Source organism: Aegilops tauschii, chromosome 1 (assembly GCF_002575655.3).
Source record: "Aegilops tauschii subsp. strangulata cultivar AL8/78 chromosome 1, Aet v6.0, whole genome shotgun sequence".
Lineage (NCBI taxonomy): Eukaryota > Viridiplantae > Streptophyta > Magnoliopsida > Poales > Poaceae > Aegilops > Aegilops tauschii.
Genome location: NC_053035.3, coordinates 489318701 through 489335958, shown reverse-complemented (window position 1 = coordinate 489335958; position 17258 = coordinate 489318701). Strand labels below are relative to the sequence as shown.

Below are 17258 nucleotides of genomic sequence, written 5' to 3'. Positions count from 1 at the left end.
CCACCCGCGGACTACTCACCGGAAGGTAGTGTGATCGCGTCGCAGACGCCCGCACCCATGCCCATCGACCTAAACACCACACCCGTGGCCCATGGGTCATCCACCGGGGGGCAAAGGAAGCGGTTGCGCGAATCCCCGCTGGCAACCATCCGGATGCACGCCAACTATTCTACGCAATGTTGGCATCGATGGATGATGACCCGACCAATCTTTTCATCATGGAGAACATCATTTTCGAGGGTGGCGTGTGGCGCGGGCTTCGATCCCGACAAGATCCAAAGCCAAGACATTCGCGGCCACTTCATGCAAGACCAAGAGGACATGGCTGACACCATCACGCCAGGCCAGGAGGGCATGGACGACACCTTCACGCAAGGCCAAGAATTCCCGGACGACTACGACCAAGAGGAAGGAGCGGCAAAGCATTCAAACACATGCATACACAAAGGATGAGGCCAAGCTCATTTGCGAATGTTGGAGAGATATTGAACAAGATCCCAAGATCGGAGCAAGAAGGATCAACCTTTCTGGTTGAGAGTTCATGCCTAATTCCATGAACGCAAGAAATTCCCACAGTACAAGTTTGAGAGCAGGGGTGGTTGGGTGTCCATCTCCAAGAGGTGGGGGCTCATCCAACAAGAGTGCGACAAGTTTTATGCCAGCCTTGAGAGCAGAGAAGGCCGTCCCGTGAGTGGCCTCAGTATCAAAGATATGGTATACAATTTCTTCATCTCCATTCCCGTTTTTCCGTTGCATGGTGCTTGCATGTCCATTGCATATGAATGTACATTCGTGTCTTCATTTGGTTTGTAGGCAATCCAAACATTGGAAGCATTCAAGGCCCAAAATGGGAACAAGCCATTCACCCTCACCTATTGTTGGACGATCGTTCATAATGACAAGAAGTTCAAGGAGCAATATGCCACCCTCAAGAAGAATGAAGGGCCAGAGGCCGTTGCAGAGCATGGCGAGGGAGAGAAGCGGCCGCGGGGAAAGACCGACTCCAAGATGGAGTAGAAGCATGAGGCGGCCACATTTGCCTTGCATGAAACTTTGCAAGGCATGATGACCCAAAAGGAGGCAAGGGAGGAGAATCGTCGACAAGAGAAAGAGGAGCAAATGAAGGCCTACATCGAGATACAAAAGAAAAAGCTCGAGATGGAGGCCGACATACAAGCAAAGAACCTAGAGATGGAGGAGGACATTCAAGCGAAGAAGCTTGAGATAGAGGCGACCAATGCAAAGGAAAATAAGCAAAAGAGGTGGCGCTCGCTTGCATGGTGAAGGAGATGAAGATCGTGATGGTGGACTTGAACAAGGTGTCCCTAAGAAGAAGGCATTGGTTCGAGAAGAGGCAAAAGGAGATGCTCAAGCTAGATGGCCAAGAGCACCATCTTTTTTGTATTTCGGCAAGTGTGCTGGCATGACCACGGCCGAGATGTATGACGTGGTTGAACTACCGCCATTTTTGTGTGCTGACAACTATGTTGGGCGCTGGCAAGTGCACCGGCATGAATTGTATCTTTTTTGCAGCTTTATGCCGACCATTGGCATCGCCGCCGGCAAGAACTGTGGCCGCTGGCATGAACTCTGGCCGCTGACCTTTTTCGATTAATTTTGCTTTGAACGCGGGCGAAAAATGCGTCGGCCGATTGGACGCACTGATCGAACGCAGCGCGAAGAATGCGCCTACAACCAACTCAAATCGGGCATAAAGCGGATAAAACCTGCGTCCGTTTACATCGGCGCGTTGGAGTTTGGCCTGATGCGTGCATTGTTGCGATGGGTGAGGCACAAGACACGTGATATGCCCCCGAGCTCTTTGATTTGTTTCGGCTAATGTCAGTGCGACGTCCCGCGCCGAAGTCAATAAGAGCATCTCCAACAGGCGCCCAAAAAGAGCTCCGCGCACTAAAAATTCGTTTTTTTGGCGCCCAACAGCTCCAGCAGAAGCTGTAGCGCTAAAAATTTTTGGGCGCTGGAAAAACGCTATCGCGCGCAGCATATTTTAGGCTCCGGATTGCGCGCGCTTCACAATTTGCACTGTCTGTTTTTTGGGTGCGCATCTTTAGGCGTCTGCTAAAGCAATATTGGTCCCGGCGCACTAAAAGTGCTAAAGTGGCGCGCTATAACTTTTATTGGGTGCGAGAATTTTGTGCGGCCGTTGGAGATGCTCTAAGCACGCGGGGCCCACTCATGCCTCTTCCCTCTCCCATCCATCATTCCAGTCCCCGCCAACAACCCTTTCCCACGCCCTCTCCCTCCTCGCTCTGCATCGGTCTGAAGACCGGCACTGCCAGACCTCAACCCCGGTGTTGATATCGTCGGGAGGGCGGGTAAGGCCGGCTGGTGTGCCTCCGCTGCCAAAATCTGGCCATGGAAAGCACGCCCCCGGCCGGATCCAGTCTGAGCTAGCTAGTTCCACGTCGTTGGTCTCGGTCAGATCCCACGACCCCGCGGTGACCGCCGTGCCTACTCTCGCCGGAGGAGGCAGATCTTCTGTCTAGGAGGCTTCGCTTCAGGTAAGATCTAGATTACTTTTTTAATGTTAATTTATTTTGGACCTCCGCAGTTTCACAACAGATGCATTTGAAGCGTTGAATCCGCATGTGGCGTGGTGTGTTGACCCACGAGTAAAAAATACAGTACGACGCTTTAAATTTCTGAATCAGGATTGCAACTAGGAGTGTATCAGGATTAGATGGACTGGTCTGATGTTCCACTATTAATTGGCACTTCTTGTTTCTGAATCACTTCAGTATTGGATCGGATCAAGTGTGGAAAGACTGTCTAATTTCTTTGCAAACCTGCAGTGCTTTGCGCCAGACCTCGGGTCTGATAAAATCTGTGCTGCCGCTTCTTGCTTATGGTATGGATTGCTTCAGACCTTGGTTCTGATAAAGTTCACACAAAAACGGTAATACGATTTTGGTTGTATTGCTAGATTAGCCGAATTTGTTGTATCGATGCTGGGCTCAGTCTGGGCCGGAGTGACTAATTAAGATGGTTGGGATGTGTCCAAAAAGACGTTGTGTTTGGCTATAAGAAATATTTATTACAGTAATATGGTGTTTTATCCATGGAAAAATTTCACCGTGCGTTGTGTATGTCTCTTTTGAAACTTGTTGCATCACTTTGAGATCGAGGCATTGATTTTTTTTGTACCGGCGCTGTTTTTTTAATAGATCGATCAGAGTAATGCTAGACGCATGGACAGGTTGTTACGGATTCAACGGATTGTGATTAGATGGTAGTTTTTGATTGGAGATTGTGATTAGATGGCAGTTTTTGATTATGAAGAGATTAATTAGCGTTAAGGATCCGTGAGATGCCTGTAATCATCCGTGCGTCTAGGATTGTTCATTCGATCGACGCGTGAAAACCGACCGCGGCCCTCCCAAACGATTCCGTCGCTGTACGGAACAGAATGCATATAGAACTGGTAGGCCGAGATGAGCAGAAATCGTCCTCGTTTGTGACCAGTACCAGACTAACCACATATCGGCACTTGTATGGCCCTGCGCGTGAGACTGGATAGAAAATACAGCAGAGGCTGTTGTGCCACTAGATCCGAACATTGGGGGGAATACTTGGTCGTGTACACAAAAGAATTGTCCGGTATACTCTTCGTCTTAAATGATGGTTGCTGATCCATATGCATGTGCATGGTCCAGATTGCATACCAGTGGATGCCGTGCATAGAGGCAACTTTTTCGGCCGGGCATTCTGTTTCATCCAGGTTAGCGATTTACGACCCTTCTCGTTTCTGTTCATCCTATAACAAAGCTCCTTACAAAATCTGTGTTCATGCTAGTTTTAAATTTAATTATTGCCCATATGTGTTCATCGTGTTCACTCTGCAGCCATGCATGCTCTATATATGTACTACAGTATGTCAGTAAAACTTACCCATGAATACGTCCCACATAATACATAGAATCTTAGGCAAATTAAACAGGCTATCTAGAAATTGCCTTCACAATAGTAAACTACAAGAATTTTTTCACACTTTTTCTTTTGTTTATGTACAGGAGGTCCAAGTTAGCTGATATGATATGACTACACCAAAGCATATATCATTAAGTATCTTAGAAGAGATTACCAACGGATTCTCAGTGGGCTCAAGAATTGGAAGGGGCGGGTTTGCAGATGTTTACAAGGTACTACCTCTGTAACTTTTTATTAGACGTTTTTAGAGTCTATAACAGTGTCAAAAAACGTCTTATTTTTCAATACGGAGCCAGTATGAGTTAAAGACTTGATATTTGGTTTTCCAGCAGATGTCAAGTTTGAACTGGTAACAAACATTTCAGTTATAAACAGACAACTCATGTACAATACTTATGTCAAGCAGGGAGTTTACAATGGGAGAGATATTGCTGTGAAGTTGCTTCTTGTTGATGCAGCGCGAGGAATTGATGACCAACAGTTTAAAAATGAAGTTGGTAACCTTTTGAGGGCTAAGCATCGAAATATTGTACAGTTAGTCGGTTATTGTTATGAAACAAAGAAAATATTTGTTGAGCGCAATGGTGATTTTAGCGAACATATATATAAAGCAATCTGCTTTGAGTACTTGCAGGGTGGAAGCCTAGACACGCGTCTTCATGGTATGACAACTTAACTTAAACAAAACACGATCATTTTCTTATGTGTTTAAGTGAAACTGAATTCCCATTTTCCCTTTGTCAATTTGTGTAGACCAATCTTTTGCACCTAATTGGAGCACACGTTACAATATTATAAAGGGGGTCTGTGGAGGTTTAAATTTCCTTCACAAATGTGTACCACAAATTTTGCATCTTGATTTGAAGCCCGCTAATATATTACTAGACAGTTCCATGGAGCCTAAAGTGGCGGATTTAGGATTGTCAAGGCTCTTCACTCAATCATACACTCATGTCACAGAAAAAGCCGTAGGAACCCGGTAAGTAGCGCGTGGAATGGCTGATTTCGATTTTTTCTTTATTTTCTAATTGAATAAATGGTATCTGCACTGATTGTGTCCTTGGTATTATGCAGGAAGTACATGCCACCAGAATTCATAAAATATTGCATAATCTCACCTAAGAATGATGTTTTTAGTTTGGGTGTTGTAATGATAGAGATAATGACAGCACCTGCAAGTTACTCTAATTATCTTGAAGTGGGCAATGTGGCACAATTAATGCAGCAGGTAAGAAAAGACATTTAGTTTTGGCAATTAACCTTTTCCTTTAGTTCATAATATCAAACCACCGATCAGGAATATGTTTGATGTCTACACTTGTGCATTTTGATTGACCAAGTAATGAGCTAATAACTTAATAAACTCATGAGGCGCCAATGGTCACACCCTGTCATGTTGTTCCTGTGCTAAACCGGACATTACGTAACTAAAACATAATCTTTAGACCTTACGGTAGACGGCACTATACATGTTGAGAGGTGTTCCTTTGCTATCCGAACATTCCTTTGCATGAAAATTAAAGCACATCAATGGGTGTGATTAGAAAATAAGCCGTCCCTCCCCAACTTCTCACATAAGGCCTTTAAGTAATAAGATAGATGGCTTGTAGAAAAAGCCGGGGAGGGGGGCAGCTTATTTTGTAAGCCGTCAAAAAAAATCGGCATAAGAGCATCTCCACCGGTGCCCCCATAGGCCTTCCAATCGGCCCAATGGGGGTCCGGACATGAAATAGCCTCCTAACCGTGCCCCAATCAGTCTGGACAGACGAAAAACTGTCTGACAACCCCTTGTTCGTCCCTAACCTTCAGGGAAGCTCGGGGGTGCTGTACACGCCCATACACACCGACTCTGATAGGCGGGCCTGGCCTACCATCGGCACAGAGGCTGGTCAGTGTTGTTTTAATGGTGCCCAATGGCGCTGGACAACCTTCTTGGTTCCCTACGCTGGCGCTACCGACGCTGCGGTGGTGCATCTTCCCCATGCGTCACTGGCATTAAACCGACGCGTCGGTTCCCGCCCTCAGCACCGTTTCCTGCATATCTCCAAGCCTATAAAATGGTCTGCCATGCTCCCATCTCGCCCTTCTCTTCTCGCTACTTCGCCACAATGTAGGCCACCATGACTGCCGCCACCGCTCTAGACATCTCCTCTGCCTTCAGACCACAAAGACAAGGAGGAGGCGGAGGAAGAGGAAGAGGTTGCGGAGGGAGAGGAAGAGGGTGCGGAGGAGGCGCAGAAGCAACCACCTTGCGCGCCAGAGCAGGCCACCTTGTTGGAGTCATTGACACCCAGAGACGAGAGAGAATCCAACGGCGGATGCATGCGGGAAGTAGCCGTTGAGCAGACTAATGCGGACATTGAGGGCCGTGTTAAGAGATATCTCCGTTCCTAGTGCAGCGAGGGAGGTGGCGCCTGCCAGTCCATGACGGAGGAATGACAAGCTGCCATGGCATTGCAAGCCCAGGTTGAGGCTGAGCACACCGCTCGCCTGCAGATGGAGGAGGGGCACCATCAGGTGGTGCGCGAGGCTGCGGCGGTGAGGAGGTTGGTGCACGCACGATGACGAGCCCCCTTCCCGTCGTTGACCTAGATTAGGTTTCTTATTAGTATTTAAGTTTTAGTTTAAATTTTGTTTCACGTGTCCTTAAATTTGAATGAAATTCGAGTCTATCATTTAAATTTGAAAGTTTAATTCTTTTAGAAAAAGTTCAGAGAAGGTCGGTAGGGGCAGCCACCGCATCGGTCTGAGCATGTGTCTAGGCGCCTCCAAAGTGGCATCCTTTTGAGTGGTTGTGAACACTTCTTTTTCGGGAGACGCAGGTGAATATCATCTAACTCACCAGATTCTAAGCCGTTGTGGTGGCATGCAGCCCACAAACCACCATTTATTTTACGCAGCACGTAGCATCCACATATGTGATCTTAGGATGAAAACAACGGTGCACGTAACTGAACGACATAGAGTACTAAACATGATGTTTATATTTTGCACGCGAATATACACGCCAATAAGATCATATTTATTTACATGGACAGACATAAATAAACAAATTTTAGATTATATTTATTTACATGGACGAATGTGCATGCTGACAGCTTGTTGACCTCTGCCTCTGTCACGGCCATCATCGGTATCACAGACACTGGCTCGACGCAATGCACATTTACCGCGTGAGGTTACAACAAGCAGAGGCCGTCGTTCCGTGGAGCTAGTAGTGACAAACTGACAACAAAGATAGCCCTGAGAGGAAAAATGGGAAAGCAAAACCTACAGGCAAACTGTGTTTTTTTTAAGAAAAAGGGAAAAGCTTTGCCCTTTTTATTAATCAAGGAGAGAAAAAAATTTGAATTACAAATCAGGCTGGCAAACGATATTAGATAAGCGTTAAGTTTGATCCTAGCCTAGCTGTGCGGTAGGTCAGGTGGTCAATGGAGGCTAATTACGCTACGACTATCTAGCGTGAAAAAAACATGTCCACTCAGACCCGGCCACAACAACCTCATCCCGAGACAAGGCAACCTTGCCCGAAGGGGTCCGAAAGGTCCCCCGACCATAGGACGGTGGTTGATGAGTAGGGTGTGAGCAGAGGAACGTGCGGGAGAGTACATGAGAGGAGGAGAGCACGCGGGGCGTAGACAAAAGCGCAGTTGGAGGGGCCATCTATAGGCAAGACGTTCTAATGCGGGTGTGGTTGCTCGTTTTTCGCGGCACGTTCTAAAAGAACCGTGCCGAACCGGGCCGCACTCCAAAGCGTGTCGGCTATGGCGAGGCCGTCATTGGGAGTTACGGCTGTGTTCCTTCTAGGACGATGGACACGGAATGCTAGGACAGAGTAAGGAGAGGAGAGAACCTAATAGAAAGAAGTATCGTACATTTCTGTGCACATTTGATATTCTGTAGCTAAACTGATTATCTGGAATGTCATATGTGATATTGAGCACAGAGTATTTCTGTGCACATAGCCACATTTGAACAAGTATCGTACATCATACTTTTGTATTGCCCATCTCAAATTATATTTCTATATTGCGGTTTTGTAGGTACTTACCAACTGTACTATGGTTGAAGCCACATCAAATTACCGATCAGAGGAAATACGTCAGCTGGAGACGTGTATCAAATTAGCAATACGTTGTGTGGATTCTGAAAGAGATAATAGGCCCTCTGTAGCAGATATCCTGGATACCCTGAATGAGACAGAAACTCGTATTCCCAAGAGACAGGTATAATCTGCGTACTTAATGCAAACTAAATGAACTAGAGATCATTTGTTTTACAATTGGTACAAGACAATTGTTTGGCTACATGGACTAGTAGCGGTTGTAGTTTTTGCAGCTCCTCCTTTCCTATTCATTTTGTTTTCAGACGCAAAACTTACTTCTGCTTCTTTTTAATTCCTCCCTCTTTAATCTATGTAGAAGAAACTTCATTTTATTTTCGTCTAATTCCAGCAACGGAAAAAAAAGAGATTGCACATTCAAAAAATCATGCTCTGTCGTGTGACTGTTACTGTGGCGTCAAACTCGTATGAGCCACCGACTGGCTTAGAGGATAGCATGATCAGAGTACAGAGGCTGTTGGAAATAATCCAAAGCTTCTTGGTTTAGTTTGAGTCAGAAAACGTGAGGTTTCTATACTTTGTTTGGCTTGGATGCCATACGTGACTTTTGTCGTGTATAAGGAGTACTAGTCTGATGGATTAGGATATCGTATTAATCATTGAGTTATTGTAACTTAGTTGCTATAAATAAAGGAAAAGGCCCCTCTCTCTGCCTCCTCGGAGTTCTACAACAAAGGCAGCCGATGTGTTCATTGTCTTGCATTTTGCCATTCTAGTATATGTTGCATTTTTTTATTCTTGGGAATGGTGTCTTTTTTTCCAAGGTGTCATTTCACGTGGTATTACAGCATTTTCCTCTGCCGGCTTGCACATTTTGAAGAGCAGTTTAATTGAAAGATTGTCAATAACTTAGCTTACGCACATATATAGCATAATAATCCTAGAGAGTTAGGAGACTATGTGATCATGATCGTGATAATTCTACTGCTCTTTTCCATGTACTTACACATAAAAAGTTGTTGCAGTTGACAGATGTGCCCCTTTATCCGGCAACTGGTCCCAAATATACAATGGGTAACACGTTGAAGACGACGAGAGATGAGCAGGACAATATAACAAATGAACACCAGAACTGCAGTTCCATGGCAAAAGATAATAACTCTAATTTGCAGCAAGTTGGTGATATACGGGAGACAACATCGTCCATGAAAGAAGCATTAATCATCGGAAGGACCAAAGAAAAACAGAAAATATTGTCAATTTTATCTGAGAGCAGCACACAAGAGATCACATTCCTTCCGATATATGGTATTGGAGGCATTGGGAAGACAACCATGGCACAATTGGTTTTCAATGATCTCCAGTTCAAAGAGTACTCTCGGGTTTGGACCTATGTTTCCCAGACATTTGATATGAAGAAAATTGGGAATTCTATAATAACACAGCTATCTGGTAACAAGAGTGAGCATACTGATCTTCAGATGATAGAAAATAGCCTACAAAAACTCCTTTCTGGTAAGAGGGTTCTAATCATCTTAGATGACCTGTGGGAGAGGCAATCATCTCAGTTAAAAAAGTTGGAGGGTATGCTAAAGCTGGGTGAAGGGGGCAAAGTGGTGGTGGTAGTAACCACACGAGAAGAATCTATAGCACAGAATATTCACACAGACACAGTGGAGCCATACAAGCTAGCTCCCTTGACAGATGACATTTGTTGGACTATCATAAAAATTAAAAGTTCATTTGAAACTAGGGCTGAAAGAGCGCAGTTAGAGTTGATCGGAAAGGAAATTGCAAAGAAGTGTGGAGGTCTAGCTTTAGCAGCCCAATCTATTGGGTATACGTTGGGCAACATGGAATTTGATGAATGGGTGTCGGTGAACAACAGTGAGATCTGGGATGTTCTTGCCACAGGAGAATATTCACCTGATCATGTGCATGCATCCTTACAGCTAACCTATCACCGTATGGATCCATACTTGAAGTTATGCTTTGCTTATTGTGCAACCTTTCCAAAAGGTCACTGGATGGCTATAGAAGATCTAATTTACCAATGGATTGCTCTTGGACTTGTTGAGCCATCAAGGACATTCTCTAATATACAAACCGGTCATAAATATATTCGTCATCTTTTTGGCACGTGCTTCATTGAACATCCTTCTTGGTCACAATCGGTGAGTTACCACAGTGATGAATATGTTAGCAGCTTTTAGACATGCCCTTTGTTTAACATCTAAAGTCACAATTAGCGGGTAAAAATGTTCTGATCATAAGTTGCATATTCTCGTAGCAATGCTGACAGCACCACCACTTTTGTTCTCAAATAACCGTTGTGTTGGAATAATCTTATTTCATAAAATTGGAGCTCTCCCAACATGCTTCTTTTGTTCTCAAATAATTGATATTCAGTAATTGACACATCTTAATTAGGTAGATCTTTGAAACCTAATGTTTTACTAATGTTACCTCATATATTGTGGCTGTTTTATAACTGCAAATGATATAGTTAAAATATAAACCCATGAAATCAAGACTACATGATCATCTACTATTATTGTTATGTCAAGAGACTACAAGGCAAATGTTCACATGCTTATGTCAGTGAGGGACCTGTTTTGCCTTTGTCACAAATTTGGTTGTGCCTCTTGACGGCTCCGCAGTTAAGAAGTTCATTGTCAGGTAGGGACCTTGAGATTAGTCTGTTTGTTGAGAAAATATAGAAAACATTGCAAACTAACCTAGGTGTGGATGTACCATATACTAGAGAAGAAAATCATTCTCTTCTACTCCCTCCATTCTCATTATATTTTTTGACATCAGTGTGATATCATGTGTACATCTTTTTTGAATTTACCTTTCCTGCTTAGTTGTTAATGAAATCTATACTATTAATGCAGACTAGTTACTATTCATTGTTCATGAAGCCTGACAATTTCTTGATCATGCATGACCTGGCGCATGATCTTGCAAGATCAGTTCTGGCTAATGAAATTAACATAGAGAGTCCTTCCTGCCGATATGCATGGCTGACAGATCATAGAAAGCTATTTAAGTCATCAATGAATCCACTTGCTAAGTTATTTAAGTCATCAATGGATCCACTCACCAAGATAAGGGCACTGCATTTTATCGACCGTGGCTCCTTGCAGCTTCATGCTGAAGCATTATCAGGAGCTAAATGCCTATGTGTCTTGGATTTAAGCAAATGTTGTGCACAAGAGTTACCTGATTCTATTGGTCAACTAAAACAGTTGAGGTATCTCGATGCTTCATGGAACGTCGATGTACCTGAACCTCCTGAATACCCAGATCCGCCGGAGTCTACAATGATACCGAAAGCTCTGGGTTCCCTTAACAAACTCCAATATTTGAATTTATCATTCCGCCGAAGACCCATAGGGCTGCCAGAGGTCATCAGAAAACTCACGGAACTCAGGTATTTGAATACATCATTTTGTGAGGGTTATTATTTATTGGACAGCCCATCAGCAAACCAAAGTTTCATTGACTGTATCGGTACCCTTCCCAATCTGGAGCAGCTGGACATGTCTTGGAATGACTATGTTTTTTGTGTGCCTGAAAGTTTTAGCAGACTAAAGAAGCTGAACCTCTCCGGCTGCAATCAGATTTCTAGCCTTCCAGAAAATGTGGGGAAAGTGGATATTCCGAGGCTTTTTGGCTTGTTGGACCACCCACTGGAAAATGATGGGTTTCACGTGCGTCCGGTTGATAGTGGATCTGGCAGCAGTCTTGTCTGGCTTAAGCATACAAATCCTGATGTGTTGTGTATCGACGATCTTCAAAATGTGAAGTCTGTAGAAGAGGCACGCAGTATAAGGTTGATGGAAAAAAACAGAATTGAAACACTGTCATTGAAGTGGCATGGTGGCATGGAACACATCGAGTTGCTAACAGTGCTAATGCCACCAAGCTCTGTAAAGAATTTAGATATAAGGGGTTACATGGATGACATCTGCCCGCACTGGTTTATGCATATAGGCCAATATCTTCCTAATCTTGTGAGCTTGGAGCTGTGTCATTTTCAATGCAACAGCCTACCAACACTTGTCCAACCACCCAACTTACGCAAGATTGTTCTCCGCCATATGGAAAACCTAGAAAAGTTTAACATATTGGCTAAACTTGAGCATCTAGAAATATACGATTGCCCCAACTTGAGGTTTAAACTGTGTCTGCCTAGAGCAGTGTACTGGTATATATCCAGGTCTGACAATGTGCTATCATGGGGACAGTGTGCCTGGAACACAGCCTCATCTTGTCCTGTGAGTGAACTTAAAGTTGACTCAGAGTTGCCTTTGTGTCATTGGAGTTTGCTTCACCAGCTACGTGGTCTTCGTGATTTAGCTATCTACGGTTGCAAGGATCTGACCATCCCATCATGGAGGACCCGATCCTTCACCTCCCTCGAATCACTGTTGTTATATGGATATCATATTCATAAATTGCCAGAATGGTTGGGTGAGCTCACTTCTCTTTGGCGACTGAATTTATGCCTGGGCAACCTACAGGAATTGCATAAGAACATGAGGCAACTTACACAGCTGCAATCGCTCAGTCTAGAGAAGTGCAATAAGTTGACATCACTACCGCAATGGTTAGGAGAACTCACCTTGCTCAAGACACTTAAGCTCTATGGTTGCAATGGCATCATTTCTTTACCGGAGAGCGCAATCACCAACCTCCAAGAACTTCGTATTTCTGTTTGCCATGTATTATTTGAATGGTGTAAGTTAGAGAAGAACAAGATGAAACTAGCTCACATCAAAGAAAAGGTATTTGTTCTAAACCGCTCGTATGTTTTAGTGACCAGTAGTTTTGTATAAACTTTCACATGTACATGGCCTCGTAAGTGCTGTTTGTTGTCTAATGATACCTTCTGCATTCGAAGGATAATAAATGCAACAAAGTTAACTCGGAGGTAAACCGTATTAATAGCTCTGTTAGACAATATGGTAGTATTTGACAAGAAAACTATATCTACTTCCTTGCAGTCCTACTCAGACAGCGGCCAGGAGGGATGTGAGGAGGATCTAGGATGAGTTTCAAAATCTTGTGGATGCGATCTGGGTGGCATGTTGATGATCCTTGGAGCTCTTCTGATGCCACAAGTGGAGACCTTCACTTAGGATCACAAGGCTTTGGTGATCTTCATTCACATGTTTTGTTGCCTTTACATGCTGTGAGTGGAAGGTTAACCTGCTGCTGTACAGTGGTACTAATCTGTGATTTCTTCGTATCTATCTACCTGATGAATTCTAGTCATTTGCCATGGTCCCTGCTGTTATCTATGGATGGAAGCTTAACTTGCTGGTGGACAATAATATGATGATCTTGCTCTGGAAATCGAGATAAAACTGACGCAAACAATTCAGTTTCATTCCTATACTCCCTAACCAACGAGTGCTCAGCTGATGCCTCCGTTTCATATTAGTTGTGTTTGTACTAAATTAGCGACTAACTAATATGGAATCGAGAGAATATGCATTGGAAAATGTATTAATGATATTGCTTGATTTGTCTTGCAAAATCCTTTCATTTCATATATCTTCATACTAATTGTGTAAATATATTGTAAGTACAAATCATAGTCAAATTTGTAAATCATTGACCAGTGAAATTTAAGGACACCTTATATTTTGGGACAGCGGGAGTATTTTAGACAGATGAATAATATTTGCTCCTTGTCTCATCTTTATCCCCACGAGGGCAGATCTAGATCTTGCACCCAAATTTAATTAAAGCTCCTGATGGGGAAAAAAGAGTTAAGTTACTCCCGTATGCTGGAACCCATTGGGATGCGTGAAACATATTCAGTTCATAACAGTAAGGGCTAGAAAACTGAATCAATTGCACCAGAATTATGTCAATCTTCTGAGCGGACATCATAAATATTGGACTGTCCATGCACCAAAAGCAACACTAGCGATTCCATGGCAATGCAAATGCCTAGCGAGCAGCTGCACTACTAGCACCGCATGTAGTGGAAATGCTTATATATACAACCTGACACTTGCAATTTGCAAAGAACTCATCTATCTTGACTTATAACAGCAAAGATAATATTTTTGTTTACAATCACATCACCCTGGAAAATAATTACCACACACCACACACAAGCAGACAATCAAATATGCATGACCCGCTGGCAGTTGTTCTGAACTTCTGATACATGCGCACCATGAAGAAGTCATGCGTTGGCTACACACAGGAAGGCATTCAGCACGCTCTAAGCTGAAGAGAAATTCCTGTAAATTTGGCATCTAGTGTGTTCTTGCCTGAAACTCTCCAGCTGAAGGTGATGCAGTGGTACATCATAGATGGGGATTTAGTCTAGTGGTAGGATATTTGCTTAGGGAGCAAAAGGTCCCGAGTTCAATTCTCGGAATCCCCATGTTGAAAACCCTTTTGCAGTGCCATTTTGTGCTTTGGGTACGCTGAGGATAAGGTTTTGGACCACAGGTTTGATGATGAGGTTCATAGCCTCACTATGCATGCCCATTCCTGTTCTCTCTATTTTGTGGCTGTGGTTCAACTGGAGATGAAGTTTTCGGCTATATCTGCATGCTGTTGTGAGTTAGCGCCGCTGCAGTGCTGGAAACTGACATTAACACATGCAAACAGTATAGTAAACATAAATTTTATGTAGCGTAGTATAAATTAGTAAAAGATAATCAAAATGCTTTTGGTCTAGTGGCATGATTCTTGCTTAGTCTGACTGTCGTTAGCACATGCAAACGGCACTATAAACATATTTATAGAGGATACTGTAAACTAAAGATCAACTAATTGTGCTTGGTCGCCCCTTTCTTCTTGTACTTTTTTAGTTTCATGAAGTTTGCATGTCTTCTACAGCCGCTTCAGAGTAACACAGCCGAATTTCCCTTCCGAATCTGCTCAACATGTTGTAAGCGGCATGGTGTATTCCACGCCTTCCCTTGGAAGCGACTCCAAAAGAAATAAGACGATCAGACTCTTTGCCAGAGAATGACGAGCATGCATGCCACGGGCGAAGTGGTGCAGATGCCGGGATCGCCTCCAACTCCAAGGAGCTGTCGGCTGAGTCGCCCATCTCTTCGTTGAGATCTTCGAGCTCCTCGGTATCAGCGGGTTCCTCGAGGACGTCATGGAGCGTGTCGATATTGGCGATGATGTGGGAGGTGGGTGGGTTGAAGAGGATCGTCGACCACTCCTGGGCCCGACCAGATGCCAGGCCGTGGAGGACGAGCTCGCCGCGGGTGTCTACGACGAACTCAAGGTTGGCGAAGTGGACTATCTAGCCTGCAACTAAGGTCTCGGCGGGCTTAAGGTGGCTCGCCGAATTGGCGACCCAACACATCATGCCGAAAGCAAAGATCTGTCTCGGCGTGAAGACAACGACTTCAGTTGAAGATCCCATATGGTATCTGAGTTCGCCTAGCATGTACCATGCCTGACGCTCCACTATCGGAGTGATTTTTGGCAGATCCCTCGATAGGGAATGTCAGCAGGACGATTAGATCAGAGGGAAAACATGAGAGGTTTACCTAGGTTCATGCCCTCGGGGTCGAGGTAAAACCCTACCTCCGGCTCGTGTTGTATTGATTTGATGTATAGGGGTGTACAATAGTAGTCGAGGGATTGAGTACAATCTCTAGGTTCTCCTTTCTATCGACTACTAGCCCGACCCAGCTTATATAGGATATCAGGGCCTAGGGTTACATGATCCTAGTACTAGTAAGTCCTCCTGGACTTCGGCTTCCTTGTCGTGTACTCCAAGTCTTGTAGGTCCTTCTCTTTATTCGGCCCTTAGACCGTGACGTTGGCCCAGGGCATAAACTGACCTAGGGGTCCACAGGTGGTCCTACTTGGGCCGGCTTCCTGTACGATGGGGTATCCCTAGGCCATAAAATTGTCAACCGGGAGAAGAAAAACACGAAGATATCAAACCAAAAAGGTGCCTCCTTTCTACCAAGATTGAACTACCTTGGATGTACCGGAGGTCTACAAAGCATTTCTGAGTGAAAACTTCACAGAAATGCCTAAGTCATAGCTCAGAGGGAGGTTCCAAAAATATTTGCTTGGGAGTACCTATACTGAGACTCTTGTGTTGAAGGAAACTGGGGGGGGGGGGGGGGGGGCTCGAAGGTTTGAAATAAAATGTTATGGTCGGAGGTGCCGGAGCTAACATAGATGGTCTCAAAGCTCAAAGAAGCATAGATCGGCAACACTGGAAGAAACATGGTTCGCTTAGCTGGGCTAACTCAGTAACATGGACTCCATAGTACTGGGTGAAACAATTCGAAGGTAGTGGGACTGTAAATACAAGAATTGAGTAGCAGGAGTATGTAACACTTGAAGATTTTGGTTGGGGATATTATCTTGGAGTTCAACCAAATATCTTTTACTTGTGCCACTCTTGATAGTACTGCTGTCCTTTAACTCAATGTGAATCTTGGATTCATCAAAACCTATAAATTACCTACTGAACTCTTGCAGTAGACAACCACGTGAAAACATGGAGGTAGGGGCCACCCTGATGTCCCACTCTAGCATGAGGACAAAAAGCTAGTCATTTCTCTCAAATAAACTTGGTAAATAGTCAGTCCTTTCAATTGGTTTTGCCATTAATCATCAAAACCGAATAGGAATACCCAAGAGATGCACTTTCAATGTTTTTTTTGGGTGCAGTGCATTGGATATGCAGTGCAAATCCACCCGCTCATCACGCTTATAGGTCAAGTCAACTAGATGGAACTTGTTGCTGCTCAAGTTCTTGCCTTATATTGGTACCCATTTCTCAAGTTTGGTATGGTTTGATTGTGTTGACATTGGAGACATGAGATAGATGGGTTGTTTGATATGACGATGATTAAGTTGGGGTATTGTTGAAGTAAACTTCTCTTGCAAGTACTCCCTCCGTTCCATATTAGTTGTCGCTGAAACCGATGTATGTCTCTACATACATCGGTTTCAGCGACAACTAATATGAAACGGAGGGAGTATGCTATTGTGTGGTAAACATTGGACAATTTGGTACTTGTGAACTTCATGGTATGGTTTAGATTTCTTACATGCATACAAGGTGTGTGCTGAAATGCTTGTGAATACTTAGCTCGCTGTTTTGGCCCCTTCCAGTGTCGTGTGCCCTCACGCAGTGGCGAATCAACTGGGCAGGCTTTAATAGGCTTGAGCCTGCCCTCCAGCAATGCAAAATAAAATTTTAGTAGTTAATAGTACATGTTTCTAG

At 44.1% G+C, this 17258-nt stretch overlaps 1 protein-coding gene and 1 non-coding gene across 3 annotated transcripts; both read left to right on the top strand.

Moving 5' to 3' along the window:
• The first annotated feature begins 2211 nt into the window (after positions 1 to 2211).
• LOC109759791 (uncharacterized) lies at positions 2212 to 13676 on the top strand. 2 transcript variants are annotated; one of them, XM_020318631.3, is made up of 11 exons: positions 2212 to 2522; positions 2814 to 2869; positions 3675 to 3739; positions 4032 to 4160; positions 4355 to 4610; positions 4702 to 4927; positions 5023 to 5176; positions 7992 to 8174; positions 9037 to 10185; positions 10909 to 12804; positions 13024 to 13676. In XM_020318631.3, the coding sequence occupies exons 4-11, from the start codon at positions 4056 to 4058 to the stop codon at positions 13069 to 13071; spliced, it is 4017 nt and encodes a 1338-aa protein (XP_020174220.1). In that variant the 5' UTR covers positions 2212 to 2522; positions 2814 to 2869; positions 3675 to 3739; positions 4032 to 4055; the 3' UTR covers positions 13072 to 13676. The 2 variants fall into 2 exon arrangements, with proteins under 2 accessions (XP_020174220.1, XP_020174219.1); XM_020318630.4 differs by lacking the exon at positions 2814 to 2869 and having other exon boundaries at positions 2232 to 2522.
• A 675-nt stretch (positions 13677 to 14351) lies between these two features.
• TRNAP-AGG (transfer RNA proline (anticodon AGG)) lies at positions 14352 to 14423 on the top strand. The gene has a single exon. It is a non-coding gene; the product is annotated as a tRNA-Pro (tRNA).
• The last annotated feature ends 2835 nt before the right edge of the window (positions 14424 to 17258 follow it).